Source organism: Danio aesculapii, chromosome 21, assembly GCF_903798145.1.
Source record: "Danio aesculapii chromosome 21, fDanAes4.1, whole genome shotgun sequence".
Classification (NCBI taxonomy): Eukaryota; Metazoa; Chordata; class Actinopteri; order Cypriniformes; family Danionidae; genus Danio; species Danio aesculapii.
In genome coordinates this window covers 13,376,071-13,392,775 of record NC_079455.1, presented here as the reverse complement: position 1 = coordinate 13,392,775, position 16,705 = coordinate 13,376,071, and the positions used below count along the sequence as shown (strand labels likewise).

At 39.3% G+C, this 16,705-nt stretch overlaps 1 protein-coding gene across 2 annotated transcripts in view; it reads left to right on the top strand.

Moving 5' to 3' along the window:
* slco2b1 (solute carrier organic anion transporter family, member 2B1) overlaps nucleotides 1-15,867 on the top strand; it is a 41,201-nt gene extending 25,334 nt beyond the window's left edge. For both annotated transcript variants that reach the window (XM_056445818.1, XM_056445817.1), the window contains 4 exons: nucleotides 9,078-9,247; nucleotides 11,082-11,146; nucleotides 13,533-13,653; nucleotides 14,976-15,867. In XM_056445818.1, the coding sequence (XP_056301793.1) occupies nucleotides 9,078-9,247; nucleotides 11,082-11,146; nucleotides 13,533-13,653; nucleotides 14,976-15,204 (585 nt within the window). In that variant the 3' untranslated portion in view covers nucleotides 15,205-15,867. The remainder of the gene's footprint in view (nucleotides 1-9,077; nucleotides 9,248-11,081; nucleotides 11,147-13,532; nucleotides 13,654-14,975) is intronic.
* Nucleotides 15,868-16,705: the final 838 nt, after the last annotated feature.

Here is a 16,705-nt window from a genome sequence, read left to right as displayed (position 1 = left end):
TAAACATGTACTCAGAATACTGTCATTCCTTCATTCATTCATGTTCCTTCGGCTTAGTCCTTTTATTCATCAGGTGTCAGCACAGCAGAACGAACCGCCAACTTAACCAGCATATGTTTTACACAGCGGATGCCCTTCCAGCCACAACCCAACACTGGGAAACTCCCATGCACTCACATATCCACATACGTACACTACGGCCAATTTAGTTTATCCAATTCACCTATAGTGCATGTCTTTGGACTGTGGGGGAAACCGGAGCAACCGGAAGAAACCCACGCGAACAGGGGGAGAACATGCAAACTCCACTCAGAAATGCCAACTGACTTAGCTGTGACTCAACCCAGCCTTCTGTGAGGCAACAGTCCTAACCACTGAGCGGCTGTGCTGCTCTACTCAGAATACTTAATCTTGGTAAAAAGATTGAGTACACGTATAGGCAAAGTATACTTACATTTAAGCATACTTTATTAATACAGACATTTCTCTCAGCACTTCCGAGAGAAAGACTTCCTTTTAGTTGTTGTTTAAAAGAAGTAAATGAAAAATCTTTTCAAATGATATAAGAAGTTGTAATGCATACATGTAAGCCTTTTACAAATTAGGCAAAAACATATTACACAATACTATCAAATGAATGCAAAAAAAAGTCTCACAGGGCCAAATACACCATCTTGAGAACTTAACAAGTCCAGCTATTCATTTATCCAAAAATTTTGCAACTGACCAACTTCTAGAAATAAATAATTAAAAAACACAAATGCAAATACTAATTAATTTGCATCAAACAAAATGACTAACAAAATGGGAGACAAATGTATTTAACACACAGTATTCAAATGTAATTTAAACCAACACCACACAACACACCTTTAGGCAAGTTAAAACAACCAAGAAGTTAATGTACCAAGACCATTTCTTGCTCAAAGTGCATTGGACAAATGCAGATGGACATTTTAGTAAAGCATGGCGGCAGACTGCAGCAACAAGGACGCAGATACATTACATAAACATAACATGGGGGGAAATCCCTCCCCCACAGCCTTCCAGAAAAGTTCAACAACCTCTGCACTTAGTAACACACAGTAACAGCCTCTGTCAACTGGAAAGTAGATCCACTGTTAAAAGAACATGCTGGGATGTTTTAGGACATGCTCTGCTGGTGATCACAGAATGTTCGTTCTTTATTTCACTAATATCGGGTCTGAATCAGCCTGTTGTACAAAATCAGCAAGGATTTTGGCTTATTTACAATATTACATTTTCTCATCAGTGTACTGGAATGCAGTTTCTAAGGGCTTTCCATCTCAGCAAAAATTACCATGAGAAAGAAAAAGAAAATAAACAAAATAAGTCCTTGCCAAGAAAAAATAAGTTATTTAAAACAATTGATGTTTTTACTTGGCAGGTTTGGTTCATTTAAATATTACTGGTGCGAATTCTTCTGTTTGTGTGGTTTATTTGCCAATTATTTGTCATTTTCCACCTCCAAATAAACTCTGGTGCAGTTTGACTGAAATATGAATGCAATCTGGACCAAAAGCATTCATGGGAAGTAAAAAAAGTACATGATATCACAAGATGCAGTTTTGTTCAAACCTGTCTCCTAGTACTGTATCTTCATTTGTGTGTGAGGGAAAGAAATTCCTTGTCCTACTCTCATGACTTTTTCGCTCATTTGATAAGCTCTCCGTGTGTTTATGGAGAGCTGATTGCCATTTCCTAGAATGACAAATGCTCGCTAACCAGTCATTAACTTAATAGATTGTTCAGTTTAATTCACTGACAAATAAAAATACCATTAAAAAAACTAACTTGCCCTCGAGTCCGAGTCATTTGATTTCGAGTATCTACCGATACCGAATCCGATCCGATAATTCTATAATACATAAAAAAAGAATAAAGAAGAGCGAAGAAACAGATCCTGGATGTTCCTTATTTTTTATTTAATTTAACATTCAACAACTCTGTTAACAAACAGAGCACTTCTGTGAGGTAGCTTGAACAGTCAATCAATAAACAACAACAGTTCTTTACTTTTGGACTTTAGTGCAACAGTAAATGTTCATTCATTCATTCATTTTCTTGTCGGCTTAGTCCCTTTATTAATCTTGGGTCGCCACAGTGGAATGAACCGCCAACTTATCCAGCATTTGTTTTATGCAGTGGATGCCCTTCCAGCTGCAACCCATCACTTGGAAAAAAAATACACACTCAATCACACACACATACACTACGTACAATTTACCCTACCCAATTTACCTGTACCGCATGTCTTTGGACTGTGGGGGAAACCGGAGCACCCGGAGGAAACCCATGCGAACGCAGGGAGAACATGCAAACTCCACACAAAAACGCCAACTGACCCAACCGAGGCTCAAACCAGCGACCTTCTTGCTGTGAGGCGACAGCACTACCTACTGCGCCACTGCGTCACCCGCAACAGTAAATGTAAAAATCTAATATGAAAACAAATAGCACCTCAACTGAAAATACCCAGCAGGCGATCCCAAGTTTACATGCCTCACAGTTTGCTGTGGCAATGTTGACATCATCAACTTTATAATACCTCCAGACCGCAGACATACTCGCGCTTTCCTCTTTAGGCTAGTTAAGCTTGAGTCAAGAAAGAGGTCTAACTCTGTGCCACCGCATAAGAGGTGTTAAAAATGTTGAGATTATTTATATATATATATATCGATGGGAATCAGATTTTACCTCCCGATCAGGACTCAAATATATACCTCCCGATCAGGACTCAAAAATAAATAAATTAAAAAAAAAATATATATATATATATATATATATATATTTGAGTCCTGATCGGGAGGTAAAATCTGATTCCCATCTAGTCTGAAACTGTGTGATCGGGCCCAATTTCCGATCGTGTGATTGGATCTGAACATCTCTAATTAACATAGCCAAATTTAAAATAAGAACTGCATGACAGACTGTGCCTCAAAGTCTGTGGTATTGCAGATGAGCAGGCAGGACATGAGGTGGGGATGAAAAGTTAGGGCCCTCTAAAAAGTTATGTTTGTAATGATGGACCATTAGTAAACTATTAGTAATACATTTATTATTTTTTTGTTAATGTTAGTTAATGTTATTTAAAATAAAATGTTACTTCATGTTAACCCACAATGCATGCAATTAAACTCATTTTAGCAAGCACAACTTTGAAAATTAAAAATAATTTAAATCAACTTTATTCATTTAAAAATAACAATCTTTGATTATAAATCCCCTCTGTCTGTAACGAGGAGACTGACACGGAGGGATCCATTATGCAGTATTTATTAGTCACAGTCAAACATCCAATACGCACTAAAGTGCGAACACACATCAACAGTAATCAATAATGGTCTTGGGGCTGGCGGCTGACAGACACAGAGTGATTTACCAGGCATAGATCAGTGGCAGGCGGAGTGGTTCAGAATCCGTTAGACAGGCTTGGGTCGAGGGCAGGCAGTGTGGTTCAGAGTCCGTGTATAAAGCAAGGGTCGTGGGCAGGCAGAAGGCAACTCAGAGTCAGAAACAGTCCGGGGTTATTCTCAGAAGATCAGACAGGAAAGAACGCTCAGTAATGCTGTCCGGGGCCAAACAAGACTTCGCAATGAACTGGTGTTAGAGTGTGGCTTATATAGGAAGCGTGGGTCGTTAACTAGATTCAGATCAGGTGTGTGCACAATCAGTTTAGATGGATGATGTAATGCTTAAAAGTCCGGGGATGGTGACCTCTGCTGGCCAGCGAGGGGAATGACTGGGACCGAGTCGGTAACAGAGCCCCCCTCCAATGAACGGCTCCTGAAGTGAGAAGAATCGCGACGCCGGGGTCTTCCACGGGGGCGAGGGGCCGGCATTTCCGGGTGTTGCAAGTGGAACTCATTCACCAGAGTTGGGTCGAGAATGTCTTTACGGTTGATCCAAGATCTTTCCTCCGGGCCGTACCCCTCCCAGTCGATAAGGTACTGTAGTTGTCCGCCCCGGCGTCTGGATCTCAGGATCTCGTGGATCCGATAAGCCTCCTCTCCGTCGATCATGATAGGCGGGGGACCCTGTTCACCGGCTGCCACCTCCCTATCCACCTCGGCTGGACCAACAGCAGGCTTGAGCAGAGAGACATGGAATGTGGGAGAGATACGATAATGGTTAGGTAGTGTCAGTCGAAAGGAAACAGGAGAAATTTGTCTTTCTATTTGGAAAGGACCCACGTACCTAGGGCTGAGTTTCTTGCAGGGTAGTTTCAGGCGAAGATCTCGAGCGGATAGCCACACCCACTGTCCTGGGGAATACGTGGGACCAGGACGACGATCAGCCTGTTCTTTGAATCTTCGGATGACATGCGCTAGATGGGTGTGAGCTGCGTTCCATACCTCCTCACATTTCTTGAACCAAGTGTCGACGGCTGGGAGTTCGGAAGTTTCACCAGACCAGGGAAATAGAGGGGGTTGAAAACCAAGTACACATTGAAAGGGAGTCAGACCTGTAGATGACTTTCTCAGAGAGTTCTGCGCGTATTCTGCCCACATGAGAAATTTGTTCCACTCCGCCTGGTTGGAGTGACAATAGGTGCGCAGGAATCGACCGATCTTCTGATTGAGGCGTTCCGTTTGTCCGTTGGACTGTGGGTGATAGCCTGAAGTTAGACTGATGTTGACCTGGAGGTTCTTGAAGAATGCAGACCACAATCGGGAGGTAAATTGGGGACCTCGATCTGAGACGATGTCTTCAGGTAGACCATAGTAGCGGAATACACATTCACATAGTAGTTCTGCTGTCTCCAGAGCTGTCGGCAGCTTGGGTATGGCGATGAGTCGACAAGCCTTAGAGAAACGATCAACGACGGCAAGTATGGTGGTATTCCCTTGGGACTGAGGTAAATCGGTGATGAAATCAATGGCTATGTGTGACCAGGGACGACGTGGGACCTCTAGGGGTTGAAGCAGCCCGGCTGGACGGTGACGAGTGTTTAGCCATCTGACAGGAAGAGCATTTGTTAATGAAGTTGATCACATCTTTATTGATAGATGACCACCAGTAGCGGGACTGGATTAGTTGAACTGTAGCTGTGCTGCCTGGGGGACTGGAACTGGGATGGTTGTGGACTTCAGCAATAAGTTTTTCACGAAGCAACGGGGAAACAAAGATTCTGTTCTCGGCACATGCCTGCGGAGTAGGGTTTTGTTCAGATGCCTGAATGATTTCATTCTCGATATCCCATTGAATAGGTGCTAGGATTAAGGGATCCTTCAAGACTGGCTCGACATCCTCAGCCAATGTTTCTTCATCCGAAAGGCGAGAGAGCGTCCGCCTTGACATTCTTGGAACCGGGGATGTAGGTGACTTTGAAGTCGAAGCGAGTAAAGAATAGAGCCCACCTTGCTTGTCTAGGTTTAATCTCTTGCAGGACCGGATATATTCGAGGTTTTTGTGGTCTGTAATAACGGTGAATGGGTGTTTAGCGCCCTCAAGCCAATGTCTCCACTCCTCCAAAGCTGCTTTCATGGCTATGAGTTCGCGATTGCCAACGTCATAATTTCTCTCAGCTGGGTTGAGCTTACGGGAATAAAAGGCACAGGGATGGAGTTTATTCGTGGTTTGGGATCTCTGGGACAGAATGGCTCCAATACCCGTGTTGGATGCATCGATCTCGACCACAAATGGTTGATTAGGATCAGGATGACACAGGATGGGTGCGGTTGAGAAACGGGACTTGAGTTGGTTGAATGCTCTAATGGCGTCTGGATTCCACTTCAGACGAGCGTTGTTGACTTTGACCATGGCTGTAAGGGGAGCTGCTACTGTACTGAAGTTTCTGATAAACCGTCTGTAAAAGTTGGCAAACCCCAGGAAACGTTGTAGCTGTCGGATGGTCTGAGGTTGTGGCCATTGCGTGACGGAGTCGACCTTCTGCTGATCCATGGCGACTCCCTCGGGACTGATGATATAGCCCAGAAATGAGATGCAGGTTTGATGGAACTCACATTTAGAGATCTTGGCATACAGCTGGTGTTGAATCAGACGTTTTAAAACAACTCTGACATGCTGGATATGTTCAGGTAAGGACTTGGAGTATATAAGGATGTCGATGTATACGATGACCCACTGATTGAGCATGTCTCTAAATATCTCATTTATGAAGGCCTGGAACACGGAAGGACTGTTAGCTAGGCTGAAGGGCATAACGAGGTATTCATAGTGGCCATTTACGGTAGAGAACCCGGTTTTCCATTCGTCCCCCTGTCGGATACGGACGAGATTGTAAGCACTGCGGAGATCCAATTTGGTAAAGTATTGGGCTGAGCGGAGTTGTTCAAGGGCTGCTGAAACTAATGGTAAGGGGTAGCGGTACTTAACAGTAATTTCATTCAGTCCTCTGTAGTCGATGCAGGGGCGTAGACTACCGTCTTTCTTCTTAACGAAGAAAAACCCGGCTGAAGCAGGTGAAGTGGATGGTCGTACGAAGCCTCTCCAGCTCCTCAGAGATGTAAGTATTCATGGCTTCAGTTTCTGGTTGAGAGAGGGAAAAATCCGACCACGAGGGGCGTTGTACCTGGCAGTAGCTCAATGGCACAATCATACTCGCGATGGGGCGGGAGCTTAGTAGCTTTCTGTTTGTTAAAGGCTTCGATGAGATCGTGATAAGCTTCAGGGTCTTGACATAATTCGGGGTCTTCAGTACTGGCAATGGTGTTAATCTGGACAGGGAGGACAGAGTGTAGACACTGGTTAAAGCAATTATTGCTCCATTTTGCGATCTCACCATTTTTCCAGGAAATTTGGGGGTCATGAAGTTGTAACCAGGGTAACCCGAGGATAACGGTGTGTCGAGGAGAGTCAATCACTAGAAGGGAGAGTTTTTCTTCATGAAGAGAGCCTGTTTGAAGAGAGATTGGCAGAGTTCAGAATTTTATGTGTCCTTCCCCCAGGGGGCGCCCGTCTATAGCAGTGATGGCTAGGGAAGAATTACAGGAGGTTAGAGGAATGGAATGGGTAGTGGCAAACGTGTGATCAATAAAGTTGCCAGCGGCTCCTGAATCGACCATGGCCAGAGTCGAGATCTCAATCTCATCACATCTTAAACAAACGGGTACACTCAGAACGTCATTAGTGGTCGTGAACACGGTGGTGGCACTCACCGGAAGGGCCTTGGGCGGAGGTTTGTTGGGACACAGGATTTTTGTATGACCTGAAAGACCGCAATATAGGCATAGATTATTTCTCCGTCTTCGTTCACGTTCCTCGGGGGTTAGTCGGGTTCTGCCCAGTTGCATGGGTTCAGTGGGATTCTCAGGAGATACAGGACTGGGAATGACAGAGCACAAGGGATTACGGGTGCAAAGCAGATTGTCTAACCTGATTGAAAGTTCAATGAGCTGGTCCAATGTTTTCCGGGTTAAGAGCTTTTCTGTAGAGTGTCTTAAAAGGATCATCAGCCCAGCCCATTTGCGCTGCCAGTGTGCAGAAATGCAGAGCGAATTCGGCTGCAGGACGATCTCTCTGTTGAAAACACAAAAGCTTCTCACCAGCATTATGACCACCCTCAGGATGATCGAACACAGTGCAAAAACGTTTGAGAAAGTCGTTAAATGAGGGAAATATCGGGGTGCTGTCTGGCCAAACTGCAGTAGCCCAGTCTAATGCTTTTCCCGTGAGCAGTGAACATACAAAAGCAATTTTACCGTTCTCATCCTTAAACAGGTGGGGCTGTTGGGCGATAAACAGTTTGCACTGAAGTAAAAAGCCTTTGCATTTAGCTGGGTTACCTGAGAACTTATCGGGGAATGCCAAACGAAACCCAGAAACAGTCTGGGTCTGTGCAACAAATGGTTGACTTGGAGAGTAGTTGGCGGTGAGTTGCGCTGTGGGAGCAGCTTGCAGGTTTTGCAGTGATTTCACCAATTCATTTGTTAGCTGGGTTAAATGAGATAACTGTTGCTGATGTGTGGTTAATACCTGAGCTTGAGCTGTGACTTCGTGGGACAAAACCTGTACGGCTGCGGGATCCATGTTGGGCGAAGTCTTCTGTAACGAGGAGACTGACACGGAGGGATCCATTATGCAGTATTTATTAGTCACAGTCAAACACAAACATCCAATATGCACTAAAGTGCGAACACACATCAACAGTAATCAATAATGGTCTTGGGGCTGGCGGCTGACAGACACAGAGTGATTTACCAGGCATAGATCAGTGGCAAGCGGAGTGGTTCAGAATCCGTTAGACAGGCTTGGGTCGAGGGCAGGCAGTGTGGTTCAGAGTCTGTGTATAAAGCAAGGGTCGTGGGCAGGCAGAAGGCAACTCAGAGTCAGAAGTAGTCCGGGGTTATTCTCAGAAGATCAGACAGGAAAGACCGCTCAGTAATGCTGGCCGGGGCTAAACAAGACTTCGCAATGAACTGGTGTTAGAGTGTAGCTTATATAGGAAGCGTGGGTCGTTAACTAGATTCAGATCAGGTGTGTGCACAATCAGTTTAGATGGATGATGTAATGCTTAAAAGTCTGGGGATGGTGACCTCTGCTGGCCAGCAAGGGGAATGACTGGGACCGAGTCAGTAACACTGTCAGTACATTATTTTCTAAAGAAATGTAAATATGATGTGTCTGTAATATATTTGTGTTTCAGATATTTTTTTGCTTTTGCTTATATTCATGGAGTTTTATGACCTACTTTGATCACAAAAAGGCACTTCCTCATACCAAACAAAGCTGTCTTCTAAGAAGTGTGATGTTTATCTGCCAGGCATGAAATTAACTTTAGAAAACTGTCTTACGGCAAAGCTCCGTTAAAGAAGTGTTGCTGGATTTATAGGTTTTGTGGTTCCCAGAAGCTGATTAAAGTGTCTGTTATTCATTTAAAAGGTATGCAACAAGCTGATGACTATGGAAAAGACAGCAGCGTCTGCCTGTTTTTTATATGACTGTACCACTTACCCATTTTTAAATCCCTACTAATAACAGCAATAGTAGAAAAAAAAATTAAATATCAATGGTCTGACAGTAACCGATCAAAAGGTGACACTACTAAATTTCACTTTGTATTATCTAACATTAAATGTCCTTATCCTCCACAGACCTACACAGACTGTGGATGTGTGGAATCTAGAGGCTCTCCAGGCTTTGCTTTTGCTGGACCATGTGCAAGTGGCTGTAGTAATCTCCTCATTCCCTTCATGATTCTGTCGTCCCTCACTTGCTTTGTGGCTTCACTTTCCCACACTACATCCTTCATGATGATCCTCAGGTATACCCTCTAGTTTCAGTGTATATTTGTCAATATGATCTCTACTGAAATTAACTTTCTATTTCAGCAGCTTTATAATACACAGTTGCTTATTTGAAAGAGCTGTAAATATTCTTGATTACAAAGTGAGCATAATAGAAATTAAAGGATTAATTCACCCTAAATTAAACAATTATGTTATTACTCACCTTAATTTTCTTCCACCTTTGTTCATCTTGCAAAGAATGGAAATATTTTAGATTAAATCTGAGAGCTCTCTTATTACTCATAGCCAGCAAGGGTCCTGAAATGTTCAAAATCTAGAAAAGGAAGCAAAAATATTGTTAAAATATTCCATGTGACTTCAGTGGATCAACTCATATGAAGCTCCAAGAATCATTTTTACAGCCCAAAAGCTATAAAACAACTCTGTTCAGTTGCTCATGTATTCTGTGACAGATTAGGGTGTGCATTTACTATGGGAAATGTTGACTATAATGGCAAATATGTTGTACTGTCCCAAGTAAACATACACCATAACCTGGCTTGGGAGAGTGAACAAAGGTGAACTTTACAGTTCAGTAAATATACAATGTCATGTTTACAGTTTTTTTGTCGCAGTGTGTGCTTGGAGCTTCCTATAATTACTACTTATTAGTCACATGGAATGCTTTCGGTTTCTTTTTTGAAATTTGCAAGTCTCAGGACTATCGCTGTGGTCTATGGAGGATGAGGGAGCTCTCAGATTTCATCTAAAATATCTTCACTTGTGTTTCAAAGATGAATAATGGTCTCAGATGACTGGATTGATGTGAGGGCAATAACAAAATTTTCATTTTTGTGTTAACTAATTTTTTAAATGAGAGAAAATTCTACAAATTATCTAAAATATGTATATCACCAAAAATACAGGGACATACAGAAATCAGGTAATTATACAAGCATGTACATAAATTACGTAATCATTCATTTAAAAGAATTTTTTAATTGCAAAGTCCATTAAACTTAATAAGATTAATGTCATACTTTCGAATATTAAGTGGTTAAGGGTAGTGTGTGGTAATCATTTTGATCAAGAGAAAATCTATGAGATATCCATTTATGTGAAGATCATTAAAGGAATTAATGTTGCTATTTTTAAAAAGCTAATAGCAGTGAAAATTGTGGCACATCTTTTGTCTAAGGAAGACTTTCGAGGTGAACTTGCTTAGCAGGATGTAACTTGTTATAGTGCATTAGCACATTTGCATAGTTGCTATGAACAAGAGCAGTGAACTATATATGATTTGAATTATGAACATTTCTTTAGTGGCATCAATTAAGCATGAAATTTGACACAGAAAACTGTACATGCTGTCACTTTTTTTTAAAACCGGTTTTTCTTTAGTGCAGGATTCAAAACGTGTACCAACCATAAAACTCATAAGAATGATGAATAATGGTAATTTCTGTGAAAATAAAAGGGTGTTAATATGAGCACCATTTTTTGATTGTCTAATCTCTGCAGTGACTAATGTGTTCACTTTTCTATGTATTTTAAAGCCAGTGGTGTCTTGCATCTTGCCCTTCAGCAATAATATGACATAGTATCGTTCCACCTTTGTCAAAAACCTGTCTGTGCAAGCCCTGTCAATGTGTCGAAAAACTGCCATCAGTGTAATAACAGGCCACAGACCTGCCCTTTATTTTCGGGAAAGGCCTCAAGGGACATGTTAAAAAAAAAAAAAGATCAAGTAGTTTATAGTGTAACAATTATTAGATTGAATTGAAATGTCATTTTTGAACACAAAATGCTGTAAAATTGTGTATAAACTGTGTTGTTTTCACTAAACAAAATTTGTTGGCTCCTACCCAGGACCGTGACTCCGGAAGATAAGTCTTTTGCCCTGGGAATTCAGTTCATGCTGTTCAGAGTTCTCGGTAAGCAATAGAAAGTCAATCAAGCAGAACAGACACATGTCATATTTTAATAAAACATGTTCCAGGCAGGCCAACCAGAAGGACGCTGAGTACAGTCAACAAAATATCAAAGCTAGCTTTATGATCATATGATAGACAAGATAACAACTTCAAGCAGTTTTACTGTAGTTGATGTTTTACCAATCTGTGATATTAACACCCGTATTGCAAAAAGTACCCACATTGAGGGTTAAAAAAACATTCAATGCAACAAAAAAACTGTAATAACACAGTGAAAATGCTTCTCTAATTAAAGTTATGAAAGCAAATATAAATAATAAATAATTAAAAGAATATGATCAAGTTAATTTCACAATTACGTATTTTCTCTATTATCTTCTATTAAAATCTATTGATATTTATTTCAGTTGTTAATGTTTTATGGCAACAATTACAATTACTTAATACAATTAATAATATTGCCGAACAGCAATGTAACATGCTCATGCTCAGTGGTGTAAAGTAACTAATTACAAATACTCAAGTTACAGTAATTGAGAGGTTTTTCTCGAGAATTGTAATTTACTCAGTAGTTTTAAAAATATGTACTTTTACTTTCCCGTTGAGTACGTTTTTAGGGCAGTATCGGTACATTTACTCCATTACTTTCATTCAACCTGTAGTTACTACTTTTTTTTTTTTCTTTGTGGGGATTAGAAAAAACAGTCCAATCTAAAAAATCTAAAAAAATCTATCCAATCAAATCGCACATAGAAAGTAAATCGCATCATAATGAACTACCTCAAGACATTGGACAATGTGTAAATGCAGCAAACTGTTTAGAAGCATTAAAAGTATCCAAGAAGATTTCCAAAATCTATATACGCACTGATCCAGAGACTGCTTAGATGCATGTCACCGGTGAGAAGATGACGGTTGTTTACTGTATGATGACAGAAATGGCCTTAAAGACCCAGCAGGGACAGGACGTCAACATGATGTCAGATTGACAGAGTAATGTTGTGGGGACGTTGTATTTTGTTTGGATATGAAAATCGAGTTGACGTCAGAACTCAATGTCAGGTCGACGTCAATGTCCAATATCCAACCTAAAATCAACCAAATACCAACATCTAATGATGTAACAGCTTGTCGCTGTGTGGACGTTACCACTATCTATCAGACGTTGGATTTTGGTTGCCATATCTACTGAATAAATGTCAGTATTTGTCGTCAATTTGAGGTTGGTTTAACATGTTGGCTCTACATTGATTTTGGTCACTTTCCAACACAAACTAAAATCCACCAAATATTAACATCATTTGACGTCGCTATTAGACACCTTAGACTGGCTAGACATAAAATTTTGGTCACCTGACGTCACAACCTAAATCAAACCTAATATTAACGTCTTAAGTCGTTGTGTGCCTGCTGGGAAATAACTAAATGCACTACAGAATGTTGCGTTTACACACATTCACAAATTACATGTAAATGCATCAGCTTTTTACAGCATAATACTCACTACTCTTGAGTACTTTTGAAAGGGATACTTTTTACTCATACTTTGAGTAATATTTACAACAGATACTTTTTACTCTAGACTACATTTTTAGTCAAGTACTGGTAATTTTACATGCGTATGATTTTTGACAACTCTTTCCACCACTGCTCATGCTAAACACACATTTCTACTTTTTCATTTTTTTCTTTGCTCTTTCTTTTCAATTCTGTGCCACATGAAGAATTACACAACACTAACACAGGTGTTTCTTATTAATAAGACATCTCTGTATTGTCAGGAACCATGGTTAATAATGGTGTTTTTTCTCTATATAATTTATTGATTGTTAAAATGCCAGTAGGTGTTGACCTGCTTTTTACAAATCACCAAGGGCCACATATTTGTCTTAAAACGTCCTTAATCTTCAACTAAGCAAAAAAAGTCACCACCTGAGATCAGTGAATTAACAGCAGTTTTTAATTTTTGTGTGAACCATGTCCCTTAAATGTGAACTTTTGAAGTCTGACATTACAGTATCTACAACAACAATCTAATCACGATTTCTCAACGTGCATTTTTTAAAGGGCAGATTCAGACCTGCCCTTGTTTGGTGTAGTGGCAACAGTTTTTGTTTATTTAAGTTTGCCAAGTATTGTGAAAGTTCAAGTGATATCTTTTCACTTTTTTCTAATATATTTTTTTATATTATTTTAACATAACAGATAATATGTACAGGATGAGGAGTGTTAAAACAATGTTTGAGTCTTTTTATTTATCATTCTCACAGTCTATGCTCTGTGTAACTCATGAATGTGTGTATGGTATAGTATTGATAGTCAGTGATGTTTTTTTTTTTCATTTAATGAAGCTGTATATTAACAAAGACCTTTTATTTCCTGACAGCTTTCCTCCCATCACCAGTGCTATATGGCCGTGCAATCGACTCTTCATGCCTTGAGTGGGGAAAGAAATGCAGTAAATCAACATCATGTCTGTACTATAATTTAGACCTTTTCAGATACAGGTAAAATTCTAAACAAATGATTTTTTTTACAAATGTTGCCTTTATTGTACATTGCTTTACAGATTTGTAGTGCCCAGTAAATGTCCTGGTTTTACACTTGATTCCTTGGATTTCCTTTTTTTTAATTTAAGTTCATTCATTGATTTTCTTTTCGGCTTAGTCCCTTTATCAATCTGGGGTCGCCACAGCAGAATGAACCGCCAACTTATCCATTATATGTTTAACGCAGCGGATGCCCTTCCAGCCGCAACCCATCACTGGGAAACATCCATACACACATCCATACACTACGGGCAATTTAGCCTTTCCAATTCACCTGTACCACATGTCTTTGGACTGTGGGGGAAACCGGAGCACCCGGAGGAAACCCATGCGAATGCAGGAAGAACATGTAAACTCCACACAGAAACGCCAACTGACTCAACCTTCTTGCTGTGAAGCGACAGCACTACCTACTGCGCTGTCCCCTTTTATTTAAGTTGTTGTAAACAATTTATTTGGGATACATTTAAACAAATAAATTAAATTGAACAATACTACATTTCATTTGTTTGTTTTAATTTAACCCATATAAATTTGTTTGCACGATTTTTCCAGAAATCATTTCTTTTTCTTTTTTTTCAGTTTATGAAAGCTCTCCCTCAGTGGGCTCTGATTGGTTAGCTGGCCGCACGTTGGCTAGTGCCCATAGTGCCTAATTGTCCAGTTCCATTGTATGGAAACTTCACACCTCTTATTATAGCAGAAAGTTTCAGCCGCTCATATTGATTTGTTTTAGCACAGTGGCCAAACACAACCATAGTTAACATGCCTGTGGGTAAAAAAAAGAGTAAAACCTATAATTACACTTATACTGTGATCACATAAATATCCACACACCAGCATTCGAAGCTTGCTGGGGGGATAAAAACTAACATTGTAGATGATTATAGGCCTTTGACCAGTATCAGCAGAATAATGAAGCAGATCCTTTTCCTTACATCTTGCCACAACGTTTCTTTAATGCAAGAAATATTTAGTGCAAAATACATCAACAAAGAACAGTTGTGACCCATAATCCACAGCTTCTGTCTTTATGGTGTGAACTGCTACATCATTGAGGAAAAGTAGTTGTGCAAACCGACTTTGAACATGCTTAGATTGAAAGATTCATTTATTTTTTAGGTCACACTTTATTTTGATGGTCCGTTTGTTAAAATTAAGTTACATTGCAACTAATTCTCAGATCCAGGATCTGCCAAATCAACTTAGATGAGATATTTGGTTGAGATATTTTCAACCTAGTTAACTTTCTGTATTAACTTTATATAATTTTTACACAGATTCCTGGGACTCCAGATATTTTTTATATTTGGTGGCTTCGTCTGTTTCCTTCTGTCCTTCTTGGTGCTTCAGAGGACAGATTCATCACAACAACAACAACAACAACAACAACAACAACAACAACATGAAATGAATATTCAAAACAAAAGTGAAAGTTCCCAAGAAATGAAAGATGATAAACAGATTGTGAGCAATTCAAATGGACACTGCAACACAAAGTGTCCTTAGAGAGTAAAAACATCTGTGATTGAAAGAATAAAACTGACTGTTTAGTGGGTGGAAGTAAGTAGGGCTTAAGAAATGTGTTTGATAAAATGAGTGCCATATATGAGCAAGCAGTTGTACAAGCCAAGTTTCTGACACATTTCTGACAAAAACCAGACTGTGAACACACTCATTTCTACAAACAGTTGATACCGGTCAAGTGTAATAATGCAAGGTGGCAAAGTTCACTTTATAAGACTAGCTATTGTTTCTCTTATCTTTGCCAGATTTTCATTACTTTTCTTTGAAGTTTATATATATTTTATCTGTGAACACACAATCTTGTCTTTTACATATTTGATATGCTAACAATGTGAAATCTAAGTGTTGTTGTTTGAGCTTGCTGTGGCTCAGTGCAACAAGAAGCCAAGTATGTACATTTAAACACAATATGTATTTCTGTTGCTTTTTTATAAGCATTTTGTGTTTTCGTTTTTTTTTCACAAGTACACTAACATTTTTTTATAGTTTATGTAAAATATTTTCAAATTGTATTTCACTTAAAAAACTATATGTTTGACTTTTATACATTTAATACTGTGGTATATGAATAACCATTCAAACGACTATAAGTAATTTTTTATACTGTAAATGTATTGTACGTGTTTAATCAGCTATGATTTTACATTCTTGTGTGATGTGTTTTGACTTCCATTTTCTGAAAAATATCCTACACTGTAAAACTCAACGGTCAACTTATTAAATGAAATGAGTGTAGTTAACTCAAAATTGACTAAAAGTTAATTCTACTCATTTTAAAAAGAGTTTTGAACTCGGTGTTGAAGGTGAGTTAATTTAATACCTCATTACTTCAACTTAAATAAGTTAGAAAGTTCACAGTACTCATATAGATTAGTTTTTAACTCAAATGGTTTGTAGCAATCGGTTTCCTCAAACAGTTTGAGTTGCCTTTAGTTATTGGGTTTTACAGTACTCAGCTGGTTTGAGTTTTCTTCATTTATTGATTTTTACTGTGCTCAAATTGCTTTATTTACTCAAATGGATTAAGTTCACAGTATTCATTAGGATTATTTTTTGAACTTAAATGGTTTGTTGCAATCGGTTTCCTCAAATGGTTTAAGTTACTTTAACTTTTTGGGTTTTACTCTGTACACATGCCTACTGGTATATGCTCACTTTTACAAGCCAGATCTTATAATATTTTAACTAAGATATATATATGGTAACACTTTACAATGAGGTTGTATTAGTTAATGTTACACTGTAAAACCGAACAGTTAACCTTATTAAATGAAATGAGTATAGTTCATTCAAAATTTACTCTTGATTTATTGGGTTTTACTGTGCTCAAATTGCTTCATTTACTCAAATGGATTAAGTTCACAGTACTCATTAGTTTTTTTTTAACTTAAATGGTTTGTTGCAATCGGTTTCCTCAAATGGTTTGAGTTACCTTAACTTTATTGGTTTTACAGTGTAGTTAATGCATTTAATAACATGAACA